Raw genomic sequence first — 15803 nt, forward strand, 5'->3', positions numbered from 1 at the left:
ATGAACTATATCTTAATTAAAAACAACTTTCATGTGTTATTTTTGTGGAGTTTTAAATTTTCGATTTCATGTAGATTTCATAAAATTTGCGCATTTTATGTTGGTGTAGGAGATTGCAAATATCAAATTCCGGTCGGAGCAGTCCCACTACATAAGGTGTCTAGAATGGATCTTAGTTCAAGAATGCCACGCGTTCTCGAGTATCAAACAACGGAAGTAAACAATTACATGTGCCACCTAATAATACAGTGACGCCTTTTTACAATGGAAAAATCGTCGTCGGCTAAGAACGCCTGTATTCTTTGCGGTGCAAATGATTTCGAGTGTTTTGATGGGTTTTTCTATTGTGTACAATGTCAGACTCAGTCACAGGTATTCTATTCTTCGTTCAGGGGAAGTATTTTGATAGCTCATAGTCGATTCAAAATGGCGGCTTTTTCAATAGTAGAAAATAGCTAGGGTGAGGGTATATAGTTATAAAGTTGCGGTTCCAGTGGTTGGCCTTGATGGTACTCTACTAGACTCCTGTGCTTTTGAGGTCTAGTTACGTTTTTCATGAATTTTTCTATAAAGGTCTCCTAATTACTACCCAATGATTACTTTTCAGTTATATTATAAGCCCAAGTAGTTAGTTACCTAATCGTTGGTGGTAAGCTTTTTATAATCGGATGGGCTTATACCAATGTGGTTTGTGAAAATATCCGATCGTGAAACTAAACCACAGACAGGTTACTGACTAAAGCCCAAGCAAATATTATTACTGATTGCTGTTGGTTATTTGATATTACTAGATATTTCTATGAATGGTTACTATAGTATAAACTTTCAATAACTTCTTATCACTTCTACCTTATAGCTTTACCTGTGGGTGACTTATTATAATTCAGGCCGAAATGATAGAATGGAATGAATATTGCTAATATTAGTCTGTCATAACCATTTCAGGACTATCGACACGAAGAGTTTGATATTGAAGACATCAACTGGCAAGGGCGAGTAAGAGCTAACAGGAGGATAAAAAAATGTAAAATGAAAGGTAAAAGATTCTTCTCGACGAGATCAATTCATTTAAGAAAGAGAATAAGAACTGAATTTGATTCAGAATTGAGGAATTAAATTCTGACGTCTAATTCAACTAATCCAAGGCTTCTCTTTCTTTACTTGTATTGTGTTTTAGTCAATATCGGTCGTCCATGGACAACGATTGAGGTATTTCAGATAATCTTAAAAGAACAAGTGAAAGCTCTGATTAAACTTGGTGCAGACAAATCATTAGATGTACGTATGTTTGTACTGAGTTTCGTGTTTACCTGTTGAGTTTGAGTTGAGTGAGTTTCACTTCATTCTGTACTCCTTAAACAATTAGGCTTTGTAGACGGTACCAATAAGGTACCTTCTCTAAACTTGACATTTCACCCACAACTACTTATTCGTCCATGTGTCCAAAATCGGGTGATTTTCATTACGTAATTTCATTTGATCCTTTGTAGGATGTCGTTTGGCGACTGTGGAGGAGGTATCTCAGTAAATCAAAAATAGCATTTTCACCAGAAATAGAAGAGACCCCGGAAACTGATTATCCAAGAATAAGGTGTGCTATAACAAGAAATGAATATACGGCTTGGTACTTAATACAGAATAAAGACTAAACCTGCAACTGCTGAGCTTAATCGCAGTTGTTATTGGAATTCTCATATATGTTATAGGCCTGTTGGATGGATTCAAAGATGAATGAAAAAGGATATTTTACGATGATTTAAAGATATATGATTTAAAATGGTTATTTCATGTTGTATCTTGTTATAATAGAGATATATTGAAGTGGAGAAGTGAAGAAAAAGTGCCAGATATCCGTCGGCTAGCTACTATGTCGTGTAAGGAAACAAAGGCAAACACAGAAAAGATCAAGGTCGGTTTTAGGCCTATAGTTTTTGAAATGAAAGTTCGATAGCTAAAACTTGAAAAGATTTTTAGAAAAGCTATTATTGCCGATATGCAGGATGTGAATATTCCTGGTCTGCCGCGACTCGAAGAAGGAATGGCAAATAACAGTGAGGATGACATTTTTCGTGTTGATGATGAGGAGGATGATGATAATGAAGATAAAGAAGAGATGGAAGGGCATCTAGATATCAATCAGGATGATCTTCAAAAAATTCTCAAAGTGAAACGTGACCAAACAAAGTTTGTCGAAGTGAAAACGGAAAGGGGTTCTCGGGTATGTCAAACTAAATATATTCATGAATGAGAACCCTGTGCCTCCAGCTATCCCGCACAACTCAAACAAAATTTAGTTCATTTTTGATAAACTTTCATCTGACGTCAATTTCTAGTTCATGTGAAGCGCTTTCTTATGGTTCGTAAGAATTTGTAGAAATTATGGATAGTCAGATGGAATCTGATGAAACATCGAGCATTTTTGTCCTTGTGCGCATTTGCGAACCCAGTGGATCCTTGCTTGACGCAAGTGCAATCCTAGATTGTCGCATTCAAATGTGGAGTTGAAAAATCACTCGTTGAAAGAAGTGTTAGCTTATCCAAGCGATAATTCATGCCTGTTTCAAATAAGAAAAATTGAAAATGTTATGCTCAAAACTGGGATCATTTAGACTAGCCTACATTTGGAAATGAGAGTCGATGATAGTGTATCCATTGATATTTAGCTCACACTTTTTCAAGAAAATGCAGCCCTCACTTCACTTTGTCATCACTAAACTCTCACTTTTCATATCTTTTCTCTGAAGAAATTAGGTCTTGTTCGTAATGCGAGGAATGAAATTCGAGATAACATTAAAAGGATGAATATGATCAAGACTTTAGCATTTTGTAAACTCGGACTAATTTATACGAATAATCTCGTAATGATGGCAGATATCATCAGGTAAATAGGATTCCCTGTTAGTGTGTGTTTGATGATTTTTGTCTCATTAAATGATTTTGCAGGCTGAATTAGTTTTACTGTTAATTTTCTCTATAGATGGACTCGAGAGCATTTGTTACCATTCTTGAATGTAAGTACTATTCTACCAGAAGACATCGTAGTTCGCGGATTGGATAGTTCCACTTTCTTCTCGCAGCAGGTAAAAACATGATATTGAATCTACTAAAAAGCAAATTCTACTGCATCATGGCAATACGATTCAGTCAATTTGAATGTATTTGTGATACAACCCCTCTTCTATTTATGGAGTTTGTTAGATTCATATAAGTTGATTTTTCGATTTGTAGGAAGTCCCACCGATTGAGAATTTGTGTGAAACCACCGGTAAACTTGTCGAGTTTCTTGATATTGATAAGGTCCCTGCTGTAGAAATTTCAAAGATCATCGGCAAATATGGTATCGAGATGGCCTTACCCAGTAAATATTTATTTCATTGACAATTCGTATCGAGTGAAATGAGATAATGATAGAAATTGATGAATTGAGTGTTTATTCAATGTTTCTATGAAGACTGCCCCTTACACAGCATCAGTGATTTTTCATTAATTTATACTTTCCAGGCGACATTATTGGAATGGCTCAGAATTTTCTGTTGATATTGCAGCCCAATGACTCGTATGAACCGCACCCGACAGGTTCTCCCCGTTATCAACCATACCCGTTATATGAAGCACAAGCGATAGCATACATCATCATTACGTTGAAACTTCTATTCGGAGTTAATGATCATTCTGAAAGGTAGCGTGGTTTAAACTTTGAGCCTCGGACCCGGTCGCCACAATATATTAACTACAGAGATTTTATGCGCGTACATGTATCTGACTGGTTTCCTTCTTATTTGTTTTCTGAACTTTTTCCAGAGAGCTGTCAAACTATGGACGAAACTTACAAAATTTACTCAGTGATAGTAAGTTGAGTTTTAAATCTTTCTGACATTTCTTAAACCGACCTTAAGAAATTAGTTCTACATTGTTTGAAGCAAGTCTGCTAGTGCTACTTTTTGCTGAAAATTTTCAAGACCCTGATTTTGTGCTTGCTTTTCCCAAAATGCCTAATTGTAGTAGTAAGGTTTCAGCAAAAGTAAGCACTTTTGGCATGGAAAAAGTAGCGCTTAGTGACACCTAAACTGACATAAATGGACGTCCTAGCACATACCGGTTGATAAAATGACATTAGTGATTTGGCTATAGGGCCTAGTTATGGTTCGACAAAACATGATAAAGCAGTTACATTCAATGTCTGTCATAGGCGCTATTTGGGTTTTCTGCGCCATATTGTGCTGAAAAGTGCTTACTGTCGCTGAAGTCTTACTTCTACAAATCATGTTCGATTGTTATTCAGATACAAAGCATCGTTTATTCATCTGGGATGAGTGGGCATTGTTTATGGAAAAGAGACTGAGAAATTTCCAGTCACAAGTCTGTCCGCATTCCATCGAGTAAGTTCGTAGTCAGATGAATCCTACAATCGCCTGGGGTTTTTAATGCATTTCATATATGAATTTGGTGAAAATTCTAGATCGCTGAAAGATGGAATAGATGTGAAAGCTTGCATGCGTCATTATTGCAAATTGGCAACATGTAAAGGAAGGGCTGCTTCTGTTCCAGAAGAGCTCAAATGCAAAGGTTAGTCACTGCTACTAGTAATTAACAAAATGTTGATTCTTGGGCTTTTATTCTCGTACTGCCTGTCTGTCTGTCTCTCAGCGAGTCAGATGATACTTGGGTGCAATGTTAGGGGTTTAGTTGTGCAGTGCAAAGAATGGGCCCAATGCGCCACCTAGCGGCAGAACTTAACTAGGTACTAAAAAACTGTTTTTCAGCGATATGACCTTGGAAGATGACCTCATAACTGAGGAAAGGGTTCGAAATTGAAAAATTTATCTGGACAAAATTTAGCCATTGGTCCTAGATACATACCCAAAATGAAATGGGAACAAACCCTTGGTAATTTCGGAGTTCACGTTTATCTTTAATTGATTTGATAGAATTAATTTTTTCCAGGCCCGATGAGATACCGCACAGATGTTCAGGAATCGCTAGTTGAAACATTTCAAACACTTCTCCAGTTCGTTTATTCTAACAGTGAACACGTACCAGACGCATCGTCGGATTCAGAATTTTTCGACAAATTTGTTCCGATTACCTCAAAAGCTGATGGCTCCAGTTTGCATTTCAGTAGTATGTCCATTCAGTATTTGATCGATAAGGATTTCATAAATTGTTTGGGTAAAGATGATATTTGTAACGTATTCTGGGAAGAGGTGCCCGGCGAATGTGACGGCGCAAAAAAATCGTTTGAATCGGACGATTCGGACGCCGATCAGCTAGACGAGATATCATCACCGCTCAGAATGGCAGAAGTATTCGGTAAATCTCGCAAGCGCAAACGAGTGCTCGATTTGATCACTAAAAACATCAAAAAGAAAAAGACCGCTGCTTTGACTACCGAACAAATGAAAATCGTTGAAGATTTGCAGTTCTCAGTTTGTCGCGCATACCAGAATTATTCCGTCTACACTCTCGAAAGCAATGAACCCAGTTGGCATTTATCTTACGATTGGTTGCTGAATATTTGTAGTTATATTACGGAGACGCCGAAAACTCGGATCCACAAGGAAGTGGCCAAATTAGAACTTGTTCACATTTTAGATAAGGGCTCTTTAACTGAAAACAAACATTCACTCCGTGGAAAAATCATGAAAACATTTCATTGACTCGAGGCACAAGGAAAATAAAATCTAAGGTTAAGCAATTGATCCTTGTTATCAGTTCTTAGAGAATTCTGTTGTCTTCCATAGTTGACTCTTCCGCATGTCTATAGCAGAGCCAGTAAGTAACCAGACTGCTTTAGTTTCATCTTTCCATGTATTTATACAGGGGAACCAGATCTAGTGTCAAAGCAGAGCCCAGAAAAGCCTATGTAGTGTCCTTTATTTGTATTTGTTCTATCTCTCGGCTCTGCTTTGAATTTCAAATACAGCCTATAAAGGAAACTACATCGAAATTTTCTGACGACAAGAATTTTCCAAAAAAACTTCACATAGTTTCCTATTTTCCATGCAAAATTAACTTTTCAGAATTTTTCACATGCATCTCATCCCTGGTGGGTACAACCAGGACTGGGTGATCAGACGATTAACCTGGTGCTCGTATGGGATTTTCACAACAGCTACTGTGGTCATAATACGGCAGGGAGTTATCAACAGAATTCAGACATGATAGGGTTGCGGGAACTTGATTATCCTATTATGATGCATACAGCAAATGAAGAAAGAAAGCTGCAGATATCCGAGGAACGCTAGGTACAACACTAGAAAACCTAACATACAGCAGAGAAATGAGCTCCTTCACAAAGTTCTTTATTGAATCCTACAACACATTAAGACCCAGTGGTTCTTTATGAATATTTTCATGAATAACTGCAATACAATGATACATCTGGTATAGAATAAGTGGCCCATACAGGGCAACTGGTTGCAAATACATAACTTTTAAGAATATATCGCAGCTATTTTACTAGGTTTGATAGGTTGAATTACAGCACTGGTATAAACACATGAACAAAAGTTCTAAACACATTGTACCCAAAATAGGAAATATATTTTCGTCAGTTATTCAATTAAGGTCAAACCCAGGCGCGTTGTGTAAGATATATGCGGGTTGGTTTGTTTTTGATGTGGTAGGAACTGAATGAGATCTCTGACAAATTTTGAAACTTTGATGCTCAGATTTGGCCTCTGTGGGAATTCCATTGATAGGTCTAAATAAGTGAACAAATTTAAGACTGAGGGGTACATGTTTTAAGTGCAATACATATCTGCTTAATTTTTTTTAGAATAAAAAATGAGCACAACTTAAACTTTTTGTAGATTGATTCAGTCAAACCCCCCATGCTACAGGCCTGACACTAACGGAAACTCTGAAGGTAACGCTGAACAAACAATTTGAGCTAGACAACTAAGATTCCTATAAAACTGGTTGATGAAAGTTCACATTTCCGTTCAAACACCCGGAAATCAGAAGACAATGCGTCGGTGAAAACTTTGTTGTCAATACGGCGTTAGTGTGACTGATACACGTGCCGATCTCCGTCAGTTTACGCGGCGTGTTTGTTAAACTATCGCACAATTCGTTACAATCGTTATCGAAAGCGAGCAGACGCGTGCCGTACGCGAACGGTGAACAAACTAATCGTCCGTCACTGCTAAAACACGGCTCTTTGATAAATCCGCGGCCTACATTCGCTTCTTCGCAATAATGCGTTAATCGCTTCGCGTTTCGATGTATTTTCGGTTTTGACGCGCCACCAGGGGTCCCCGTCGTGGCAACCGCATTATTGCTCAACAATAGGAGCGTTCGTTCGGGTACTTGCGAACCGGATCTGATAACGAACGTCACTGAACTGTTATCGTCGGTTCGAGCGGCGGATGAAGTTGTCGTAGCACCGGCGCCCGCGGGTGTCGCATCCGCGAATATCTGAGGTCGAGCCGTACGCGACGCTCTGTCCGTCTCCGACGACGGATACGATCGATTGACGCGAATCGGGCTGATCGTGATCGCGCGACGATGAACGATCGAACTCGACGAGACGGGAGCGGTCGACTGCGTGATCGTTAATCTCCGAGACTCGGCTCCGGTAATTATCCGTATCGGCGAACTCGTTCTCATCACCGCGGACGACGTCGATCTACCCCAGCTCTCTCTACGTGGGAATATATTTAAAAAGTTCCGTCTCGGCGGTGGCTCGGCGACCACGCGAGACGCCGATTCAGCGATTATCTGTTCTGAACTCGTACTCTGATCAGGCAGAATTTCAAAGTTCGCGCTATCACTGCCGTTCTTATCACCCGATTGTTCCGACTCTTCTTGGATCGATTCATCCTCGACTTCTCTTTCATCATTTTCAGGCTGTTCCTGTATGTCGTGAATACAAGTCCACTGAAAAAATATAAACCGTACACACTTATTCAACCTGAACTAGATCAAAACATTTCTGGAGCAGCACATTTAATTTAAACCCTATGAATTAAACTGAATTCACTAATATTTGACAACAGATTTTAATGGTCAACTCTTTTCGGGATTAAACATTTACCTCGGAGTTTTCATCTGAGCTTGTATTCCTGGAAAGCACGCTCCAGCCATAAGGATGAATCTGAAACCGACATTAAAAACAACCATGAAAATATGACAAGAACGTAGCAAGAAAAATTGCAGAAAAAAATCATAACGATATAATCAGAATATTCTACTCAAGTTCATGAGCTAAGAGAGATCACAGATAGGACAATAACATTGAATTCACAAAAATGTATTTGGGGTATAATCGGAAAGTGTTAACCTGTAATGAAGCGATAACTTCAGCTTCGTTTCCGTCCGGGAAATCACTGATGAACTCGACGCGGTTTTTCTGTCGCTCGAACACTTGATTGTACATGTATCCCTGTCGTACGGGCGATTGAGACATCTGCATCAATCGATACATGTTCGGTTTGAATCCGTGCAGATCTCTGTTCAAAGTCGTCAGGTCTAAATTGTGCACGATCATCAGATAACCGCCGGCGGTCGATATGACTAGTTTACGTCCGTCTGGCGTTAGTTTCGAGCGCATCAGTCCGTTTGTGTGAAATACACGAGTGAATGTGGTTTCTGGTTTTTCGGAATAGCTGTAAAGAAACGTACCTTCATCGAGTAACTAACAGCACTAAAAGGCATTTACAGTATTCTCTTCAAATTGAAATCAAGTTGCTTCCAATCGTTTGCCCTAGGGACATGCAAGTCATAGGAACTGATGTCAAGTGCGTACTATCTGCCTACATAGCTTGGTAGAACTTATCTAAACTAATCAAAATGCACCAAGGTTTACTAGAATTAAGCCTTGTTTATTTGACCAGGTTGACTTCAGCCTTTATGTTTTCATTATGCAGCCAGACTAGCTAAAGATTTAATTGACCTTTTCAAATTGTTTTCAATTGTCATCTGACGACGGGCTCAATTTACGTGTAGAGTTAGCACCTCGAAAAGTGCTCTATTTTCGCGTACATATCTTATGAATGTACCCTATCTATGTGGAATCTTTGGATTTAAAGGTTTGGAAAATAGATGATCTGATTGTATTCAAACCCATAATGGAATATCTATTTTTTGTAAAGCCTACAGACTGTCAATGCAGCACCATTGACAAATGAAAGAGCTTGAGCGCATTTCTCAAAAGGAAACAAGCAATATACAAATCTATGAGTTATTTTCACTATGATCATGAAATAACTTGACATAATTAAGTAAAGTGTTTCAATACAAAGCCCCGATGTTGATCATATTTTGCAGATTCAACAACTAGCTACTAATAACTTATAGGATACAAAATCAAAATTGTTGTGTTTCTTGACAAGTTGTTTTAATTTTTCGATCAGACGACCGGGTCGAAAAATTGCGTAATGCTCACTTGTTTATATCCCAGGTGTAAATGCTACCGTCGAATCCGGAAGTTAACAGCAAACCGGCGTCATCGGCGTATTCAATATTCTTCACCCAATTCGAGTGTCCGTATAGCGTACGGATTTTATGCCGCAAATAGCGTACATCCCACACTGATATAGTCGTATCGTCGGAACATGTGGCAAATATCCGAGAATCTAAAAACCTGAAAAATTGGCAAAAAAATGTCAAATTTGAGCTGTGAGTTAAAAAGATTTTAAATGAAAAATTAAACATATCCATCAAATCCATCCCAGACAAAAATGAATAGACTTAAGTTGAAATGAAGCTAATAATTAAGTTTTCTTTTTACCTAACACAATTAACACAATCATTATGAGCATTGTTTTTATGTCCGATCAGTTTTCCGTTCAATGGATCAAACAGTAAAAAACTCTTCCTCTCGCAGGCGGCCACCATTATAGACCTGAAATATTCCGACAAAACCGTTATCATTCAAATTCCACATGGCAAAAATCTTGAAATTGTTAGCGAACACAAATACTTAGGCTAGACTTTTTCCGCTAATGGTTCCTTTCGCAGGGCAAAGGAAGAACTTAGAAAATCCGCCAATCGAGCTATGTTAAGTATAATACGCATGATAGGACACCAAAATTGCTCAGTCGATGTTGCCATAAATTTATTTGATAACCTTGTAACCCCAATTCTCCTATATGGTTGCGAGGTGTGGATGCCCAACAATAACCTGGCCAAAAAATTGCTGAAAAACAAGGCTTTCTCTTTGGAAGAAACTTTTGAAAAGGACATCCACCTCACACAACTTTTAGCCAAATTTTGTAAATTCGTGCTGAATGTGAATAGAAGAACCACCAACATAGCTGTGACAGGAGAATTGGGGTTATATCCCTTGTATATTAACTGTTGTACCAGAATTATTAACTATTGGTAACATATATGTACAGACAGCAACGGAATTGTAAATAGAACACTGAAAGATATCCGGGATGAGGATAAGTTTCATTGTGATTGGAAAGTGTTTTTGAATGCGTTGTTAAAGACTAGCAGAAGCGATGTAGATGTATATGGTAATTTTGTACCGACTAATCTTCCAAGCTGTATTAAACATATCCTACAAGAAAGATACAAAATATTTTGGCATGATAAAATCAAAAAATTTAGTAAACTTCAATGCTTGAGTAATATCAAATCCGAATTTTGCATGGAACAGTACCTGCTACTTAATATCCCAAAAACATTTAAATCTGCAATATCACGACTCAGATCAAGCGCACACTCCCTACTAATTGAAAAAGGGAGACACCTCAATCTAGCAAGAGAGAATAGGTTATGTGAGAAATGTAATATTGTTGAGGATGAATTCCACTTTGTTATGCAATGTTCAAAGTGGTCTGACAATAGAAAAACTCTTCTTGAAGAATTATATAGAAATTTTCCGGAATGCAGGAGGTCCTCAAGTGAGTGTAAATTCAGAAGCATTATGTCAACTGTACAGATGGCGTATAGCCTTGGGAAATTTATAAAGGCTTCTTGCTAGATTCAGCTATGTGTATGTATATGACAGGATATGACGTTGTTTACTGAATCAGATTTTTTACTTGTACATAGCCTACTCATATGAACCGTCTCGGACTATTGAATCCTAGTCATAGTATAGAGAAACTAGTGTATCTGCCTATCTTATCATGTTTGTATATAGACTGCTATAAATTTTATCTGGTTTTGATATATACTATACATGTATTCTTCTTTGTTTTCCTCTTTATTGTAAAAAGCCAATAATGTCATTTGTATATTACGGTGCAATAAAGATTAAATTGAATTGATTGAGTGAAATAAACCCAAACTTTAGGCCTTTTTATGAACCAGCAAAATCGAAATAGATTAGAGGCCTTTTTATGAACCAGCAAAATCGAAATAGATTAGCTATTTAGATTATATAGCCGATTAGTGTCAATTAGCATAACCGGGTATGTTGGTTGATAAAAACGCCAGGTAGAAATTATTCAATTATGGCCTACTCAGCAGCGACTTCTACCGAGAACACCATATCGGTTGGATTAGATAATCGGCATACTTGCTCGCCGAGCGAGTATGCTGAGTATGCTAATCGATTATGATAACCAATGTTCATAAAAATGACGGATTATGACATAATCCATGCTCATAAAAACGTTTTGCATACTCGAATATACTAATCGAGTGTTCATAAAAAGGCCTTTTCAGTTTCATTACCACTGTCGACCCGAAAACCACAATTCAAATTCGTTAGTTTGTCTTACCCATCCAATGAAAAATCAAAGTTGAATATTCCACCATGGTCGGTATGGTCAACTGTCGATCTCGGGTCCCAGGAATGAATTTTCTTAATGTTGGAATAAAGAGTGGGCAGAATTTGACTTTTCGAACAACTCTGTGAACTTCCTAATCGTCGGTTTTCCAGCCATTTCCAAGGTTCCTGGTGAGTTCTCTTCATCGTCAACAAAATCTACGATGCGCGAATGATGATTTGAGTTGTATTTACAGCATTTTGATCCTAGTAGCGTCGGGAAAACGACTTAGAACAAGATTTTCTGAGCGATTTCAATAAATTAAGAACAAGCTAGATCTGTCGTGCTGTAACCGCAAATTCGTGTGGAGCCATCGTTTGTAGAGGTTCGCTTTTTGCTTCGGTTTTCGGCGATTAAATCAAAATCACATTTTAGGGCAAGAATAAACGTTGACACATTTTATAAGGCACGAGATATATTAGGAACCATATTTTACCAGTTAAATACCCTAAATTAAACCACTCTTTCGTGTAAAATGCATCAATAATTACCAATTTGTTTGGTCAAGTTGCAAAAGTAGCAGCACCTCCTGGTATGTTGCAAGGCTATTAAAGCGGGCCGGATTAATTTGACATTTCTTGCTGTAAAATATAATTAGTTACTTACACTCATATGAAAGTATTGTTAATTTTCTGATTATACTGTTCCACTGACGTGATTAAAATGAATCTTATTCTTTATTTTCTAGGAGTGTTAAAGAAAAGATAAAAGTCTGGGAGAGATGGACCTGACGCCTGAATTTGCGCTTTTAGGTTCTACAATTAACTTTCTAGGATGTCGGGTAGGACTCATCATCACCAATTTTTGTATTTCACTAAATCTCAATTAATTTTGAACAAACTGTCAGTTTCAAGTGTGCAGTATTGACATTTTATTCTAGTGATGACTAACAATCTCGTATTGAATTCTTATAGTTAAGCACTGGTGCGTTATCAGATATCCAACCTAACGACCCTGAGCTGAAATCCTGCATCGGAGTTCTTCACAAAACGATGAAAAAAATCTTGAATGGATTGGAAAAAGATTTGACTGCTAGTGAAAGAGAATTAGTTGAATTTAAGATTGCCTGTTACTTTGTGCTGATAATTGTCAGGCAACACTACATCAGTAGTGAAAATAATGTGGATTGTGATCCATTAACTGGAACATTGCCTGACATGAGCAAATCATTTCTATTCTCAGCTGTTCAAGACTTAGATTTTTTCAAGGTAAATTTTCGAGAAAAAAGCTAAGAAATATAAGGTCTGGGTTTTCAAAACTTTTTGGGATAAGTGAAAATCTAATAATTGCATTTTTCTCACAGTCTACATGGGTTTTACTCTTAGGCAAATTTGAATACATGGTTAGTTTAAAATTACTGAATTTTTCAATTGTAGGCAATGATTCTTCTACCACATTCGTTACAACAGAAAATCACCTCAGACCTTTGCGAATACTGGTCAGTTGTTTGTGACAATCCTGAAGACTTCATGCAATTCATCAAATTATTTCAACGATTTGTAAACTCAGAGATCCATATCTGCACAATTATGCTACACAAGTTGATAGCTATTTTAGAAGCTAATTCGAAACAATGGAATACATCAAAGCAGGGCGATATACTTCTCAACCTAATGGAGGTTTTCCTGAGCATGGTTGACCCGAAGTTGAAAAGCAAACTTCCATCCTATTTGTCGGTATATTCTAAGAAAGCGAAGCTGTCATTCGACTGGGTTTTGTCAAATCATACAATTCGCGATGACAGTCAAATGAAGAACGTTTCTGATGAGGCTTTTATTACTTTTTGTGAGAAGTTGTGTGAAAGCATTATGCGCTTGCCTACTAGTTGGTTCACAGTTCTGACTGGGATGATCGACCAATTTGAAGATTTTGGCAACATGGAAAGTAATTCAGTTAGAAAGTCGATGCAATACATGGAAATAATGAAAAATTTCATCGAATTTGTTCGTGCAAGTCCAGAGTTGCAAAATGAAAATGCCAAAATCTTGGAACAATTGATAACGAAACACGATTCGATGTTTGTAAATCCTAGTGCTGCACTTGATGAGGACCAACTGAAAGTTCATATTCAAATCGTGAATGAAAGGTTACCTAATCATAAAGAACATTTCATTCACTTGCTGAATTTAAGAGATTTTGATAAAAAATTAGAACCAATGTGGTTGAATTGCATTCGTTCCAATGTGGATATTCTCAACGACTCTGCTTCCATTTTAATTCTGATTCAGTTGTACGAGTATCTACACAATACACAGTCTATACATGAGAAGGATATTTTGCGAATTCTTGAAAAAAGTTTCAAAATGCTGCCTGAAATTGAAGTTAACAAGATTTTCAAGAACATGTCAGAATTTGATCAATTTCCTTCGGATGTAAAACTGTATGATCTCACATCCTCGATATTCAACAGATTGACCGAGGGAACTCGGAAGAATGAGGTATTTCCTGAATTCGCCTGGCTGTGTTTGAATTATCCAAGCCTGATGGTCGACCGAGCTGTCATGTTTGCTGTGAAACATTCTGGTCAAACTAAACCGATTTCAATGCTGTTACATGCAGTCTATAATGTGTGTACTATGTCAACAGAGTCATCAACGCTTCTAGAATCTACATTAATCAAACACATAGACTCCTCATTCTTGTCAGAAAAAGAATGTGAAAATGCTAAAATGTTGATCAAATTACTGATGTCCCCACAAGAAAATTCATCCTCGCGAGGAAATCTTCTGATACCATTATTTCTGATGAAACATTTTGTAAATCACCCTGTTGGGGATTTAAATTCGAAGATTTTGTTTGGGATAGATATGTTTTACTTCATCGCAGAGCTCAATTTTGACTACAAATTTGAAAGTGTCGACTTGTTCCCATTCTTGATACGACTTGCCTTCAAATTGAACCAATGTTTGCAGATCCTTACGAATAACAAAAACTCTGTTCTTTCGTATAAACAGAAATGTATGAAAGCTATTGAAATAACCATCAATTTGTTGCTGAAAAAAGGTGATTCGAAGTCAACTTGTTATCACGCGTGGTTAGAATCATATCTCATTCAAATCGACTGGACTATTCATCTATACATAGATTCGAAACTTAATGGCCATTCATACAGCGGTGTTAGACTCGATATTCTATCATTCGTCAAAGCGTGTGCCATCTGCGATGTATTAACCGTTGATAATCTGGAAAGTAAGACTGTTCCTTATAACGAACTAGTTGCCTGTTTAGTGAAAGTTTTACCGTATTGCCTGCTCACTGAATGGAGGAACATTATGCGAATAGTTGGTGAATTGTACAAACACGAACGAATATTACTCGAGCGCAACGATAACAGCGGTTGTCCGATGAATCTATCCCAGATACTGTACGACGTTCTGTACGTTAGTTCTGCAACACAAGAAGGAACGGTACTTGTCCATATGGTGCAATGTTATTGTATCATAACCAAGGTGAGAACTCTTTTACGTTACTTAACTGAACTCTTGTTTAGGGATCATTCATTTATAACGTACGCATAAAATTTGAAATTTTCAACCCCCCTCCCCTCTGTACGCAAAATCGGCCATTTTTTCATATACATTAAGCATTACAAAACGCAATTGCACTGACCCCCTCCCCCTCCCCTAATGCGTACGTAATAAATGAATGACCCCTTACCAGTAAATGATTTGAAAGTGTTCTTTTGATTATTTTCAGGAATTCATATCCACACAAATTACATATGGAGATATCCTCTATTTGTTCATCCAAGCGATTGAGTTGATGAAAATTCTCCCGGAATCCACAGCTGAATCGGTCGGCGTTATGACTATTGACTTTTTACTAATCATAGAGAAACAAACCATGGCTGCTGAACAGCTCAAACGAATTGATGAATATCTCTGTAATCTCAAAGATGAAAGATTCTCAATCATTCTCAAGAAATGGACGAACATTTGTCAATCTTTGTCACAATCTGTCAGTAATTAATGTATTTCCTTGGAATCCATCAAACATGAAAGTTAAGAAATATAAGGTACAATAAATGAAATGTTTATTTTCTACGAAATGCATTTATATATATACAGTAAACAC

General features: G+C 37.5%; 3 protein-coding genes across 7 annotated transcripts; 2 read left to right on the forward strand and 1 right to left on the reverse strand.

Moving 5' to 3' along the window:
• The first annotated feature begins 211 nt into the window (after positions 1-211).
• LOC141899519 (TATA box-binding protein-associated factor RNA polymerase I subunit B-like) lies at positions 212-5766 on the forward strand. The gene is made up of 14 exons (XM_074785884.1): positions 212-372; positions 946-1036; positions 1178-1278; positions 1491-1591; positions 1810-1909; positions 2000-2218; positions 2745-2881; positions 2978-3080; positions 3229-3358; positions 3502-3679; positions 3802-3848; positions 4283-4379; positions 4460-4566; positions 4945-5766. Exons 1-14 carry the CDS (start codon positions 265-267, stop codon positions 5655-5657), a joined length of 2232 nt encoding a protein of 743 aa, XP_074641985.1. The 5' UTR covers positions 212-264; the 3' UTR covers positions 5658-5766.
• Positions 5767-6285: 519 nt separating this feature from the next.
• LOC141900349 (DDB1- and CUL4-associated factor 10 homolog) lies at positions 6286-12223 on the reverse strand. 5 transcript variants are annotated; one of them, XM_074787203.1, is made up of 8 exons: positions 11682-11775; positions 10613-10708; positions 10479-10510; positions 9734-9847; positions 9389-9586; positions 8285-8609; positions 8039-8098; positions 6286-7881 (listed from the first exon to the last, which is right to left on the reverse strand). In XM_074787203.1, the coding sequence occupies exons 3-8, from the start codon at positions 10505-10507 to the stop codon at positions 6910-6912; spliced, it is 1698 nt and encodes a 565-aa protein (XP_074643304.1). In that variant the 5' UTR covers positions 10508-10510; positions 10613-10708; positions 11682-11775; the 3' UTR covers positions 6286-6909. The 5 variants fall into 5 exon arrangements, with proteins under 5 accessions (XP_074643304.1, XP_074643305.1, XP_074643308.1 ...); XM_074787204.1 differs by lacking the exon at positions 10613-10708 and having other exon boundaries at positions 11682-11797; XM_074787207.1 differs by lacking the exons at positions 10613-10708; positions 11682-11775 and adding an exon at positions 9926-9998 and having other exon boundaries at positions 10479-10492.
• A 1598-nt stretch (positions 12224-13821) lies between these two features.
• On the forward strand, positions 13822-15803 carry LOC141898401 (uncharacterized). Its single transcript, XM_074784258.1, has 2 exons — positions 13822-15178; positions 15426-15803. The coding sequence occupies exons 1-2, from the start codon at positions 13886-13888 to the stop codon at positions 15696-15698; spliced, it is 1566 nt and encodes a 521-aa protein (XP_074640359.1). The 5' UTR covers positions 13822-13885; the 3' UTR covers positions 15699-15803.

The sequence above is a fragment of the Tubulanus polymorphus genome, chromosome 2 (assembly GCF_964204645.1).
Source record: "Tubulanus polymorphus chromosome 2, tnTubPoly1.2, whole genome shotgun sequence".
NCBI lineage: Eukaryota > Metazoa > Nemertea > Palaeonemertea > Tubulaniformes > Tubulanidae > Tubulanus > Tubulanus polymorphus.

Excerpts from the sequence above, each read along its gene's own strand:
- LOC141899519 (XM_074785884.1), top strand. The coding sequence starts at position 265 with ATGGAAAAATCGTCGTCGGCTAAGAACGCCTGTATTCTTTGCGGTGCA. Across the intron at positions 1,592-1,809 it reads ACTGATTATCCAAGAATAAG|AGATATATTGAAGTGGAGAA; the intron begins GTGTGCTATAAC and ends TTGTTATAATAG. Across the intron at positions 3,359-3,501 it reads TATCGAGATGGCCTTACCCA|GCGACATTATTGGAATGGCT; the intron begins GTAAATATTTAT and ends TATACTTTCCAG.
- LOC141900349 (XM_074787202.1), bottom strand. The coding sequence starts at position 11,875 with ATGAAGAGAACTCACCAGGAACCTTGGAAATGGCTGGAAAACCGACGA. Across the intron at positions 8,610-9,388 it reads TACACCTGGGATATAAACAA|CTATTCCGAAAAACCAGAAA; the intron begins GTGAGCATTACG and ends GTTTCTTTACAG. Across the intron at positions 8,099-8,284 it reads AAGTTATCGCTTCATTACAG|ATTCATCCTTATGGCTGGAG; the intron begins GTTAACACTTTC and ends TGTCGGTTTCAG.
- LOC141898401 (XM_074784258.1), top strand. The coding sequence starts at position 13,886 with ATGTGGTTGAATTGCATTCGTTCCAATGTGGATATTCTCAACGACTCT. Across the intron at positions 15,179-15,425 it reads GTTATTGTATCATAACCAAG|GAATTCATATCCACACAAAT; the intron begins GTGAGAACTCTT and ends GATTATTTTCAG.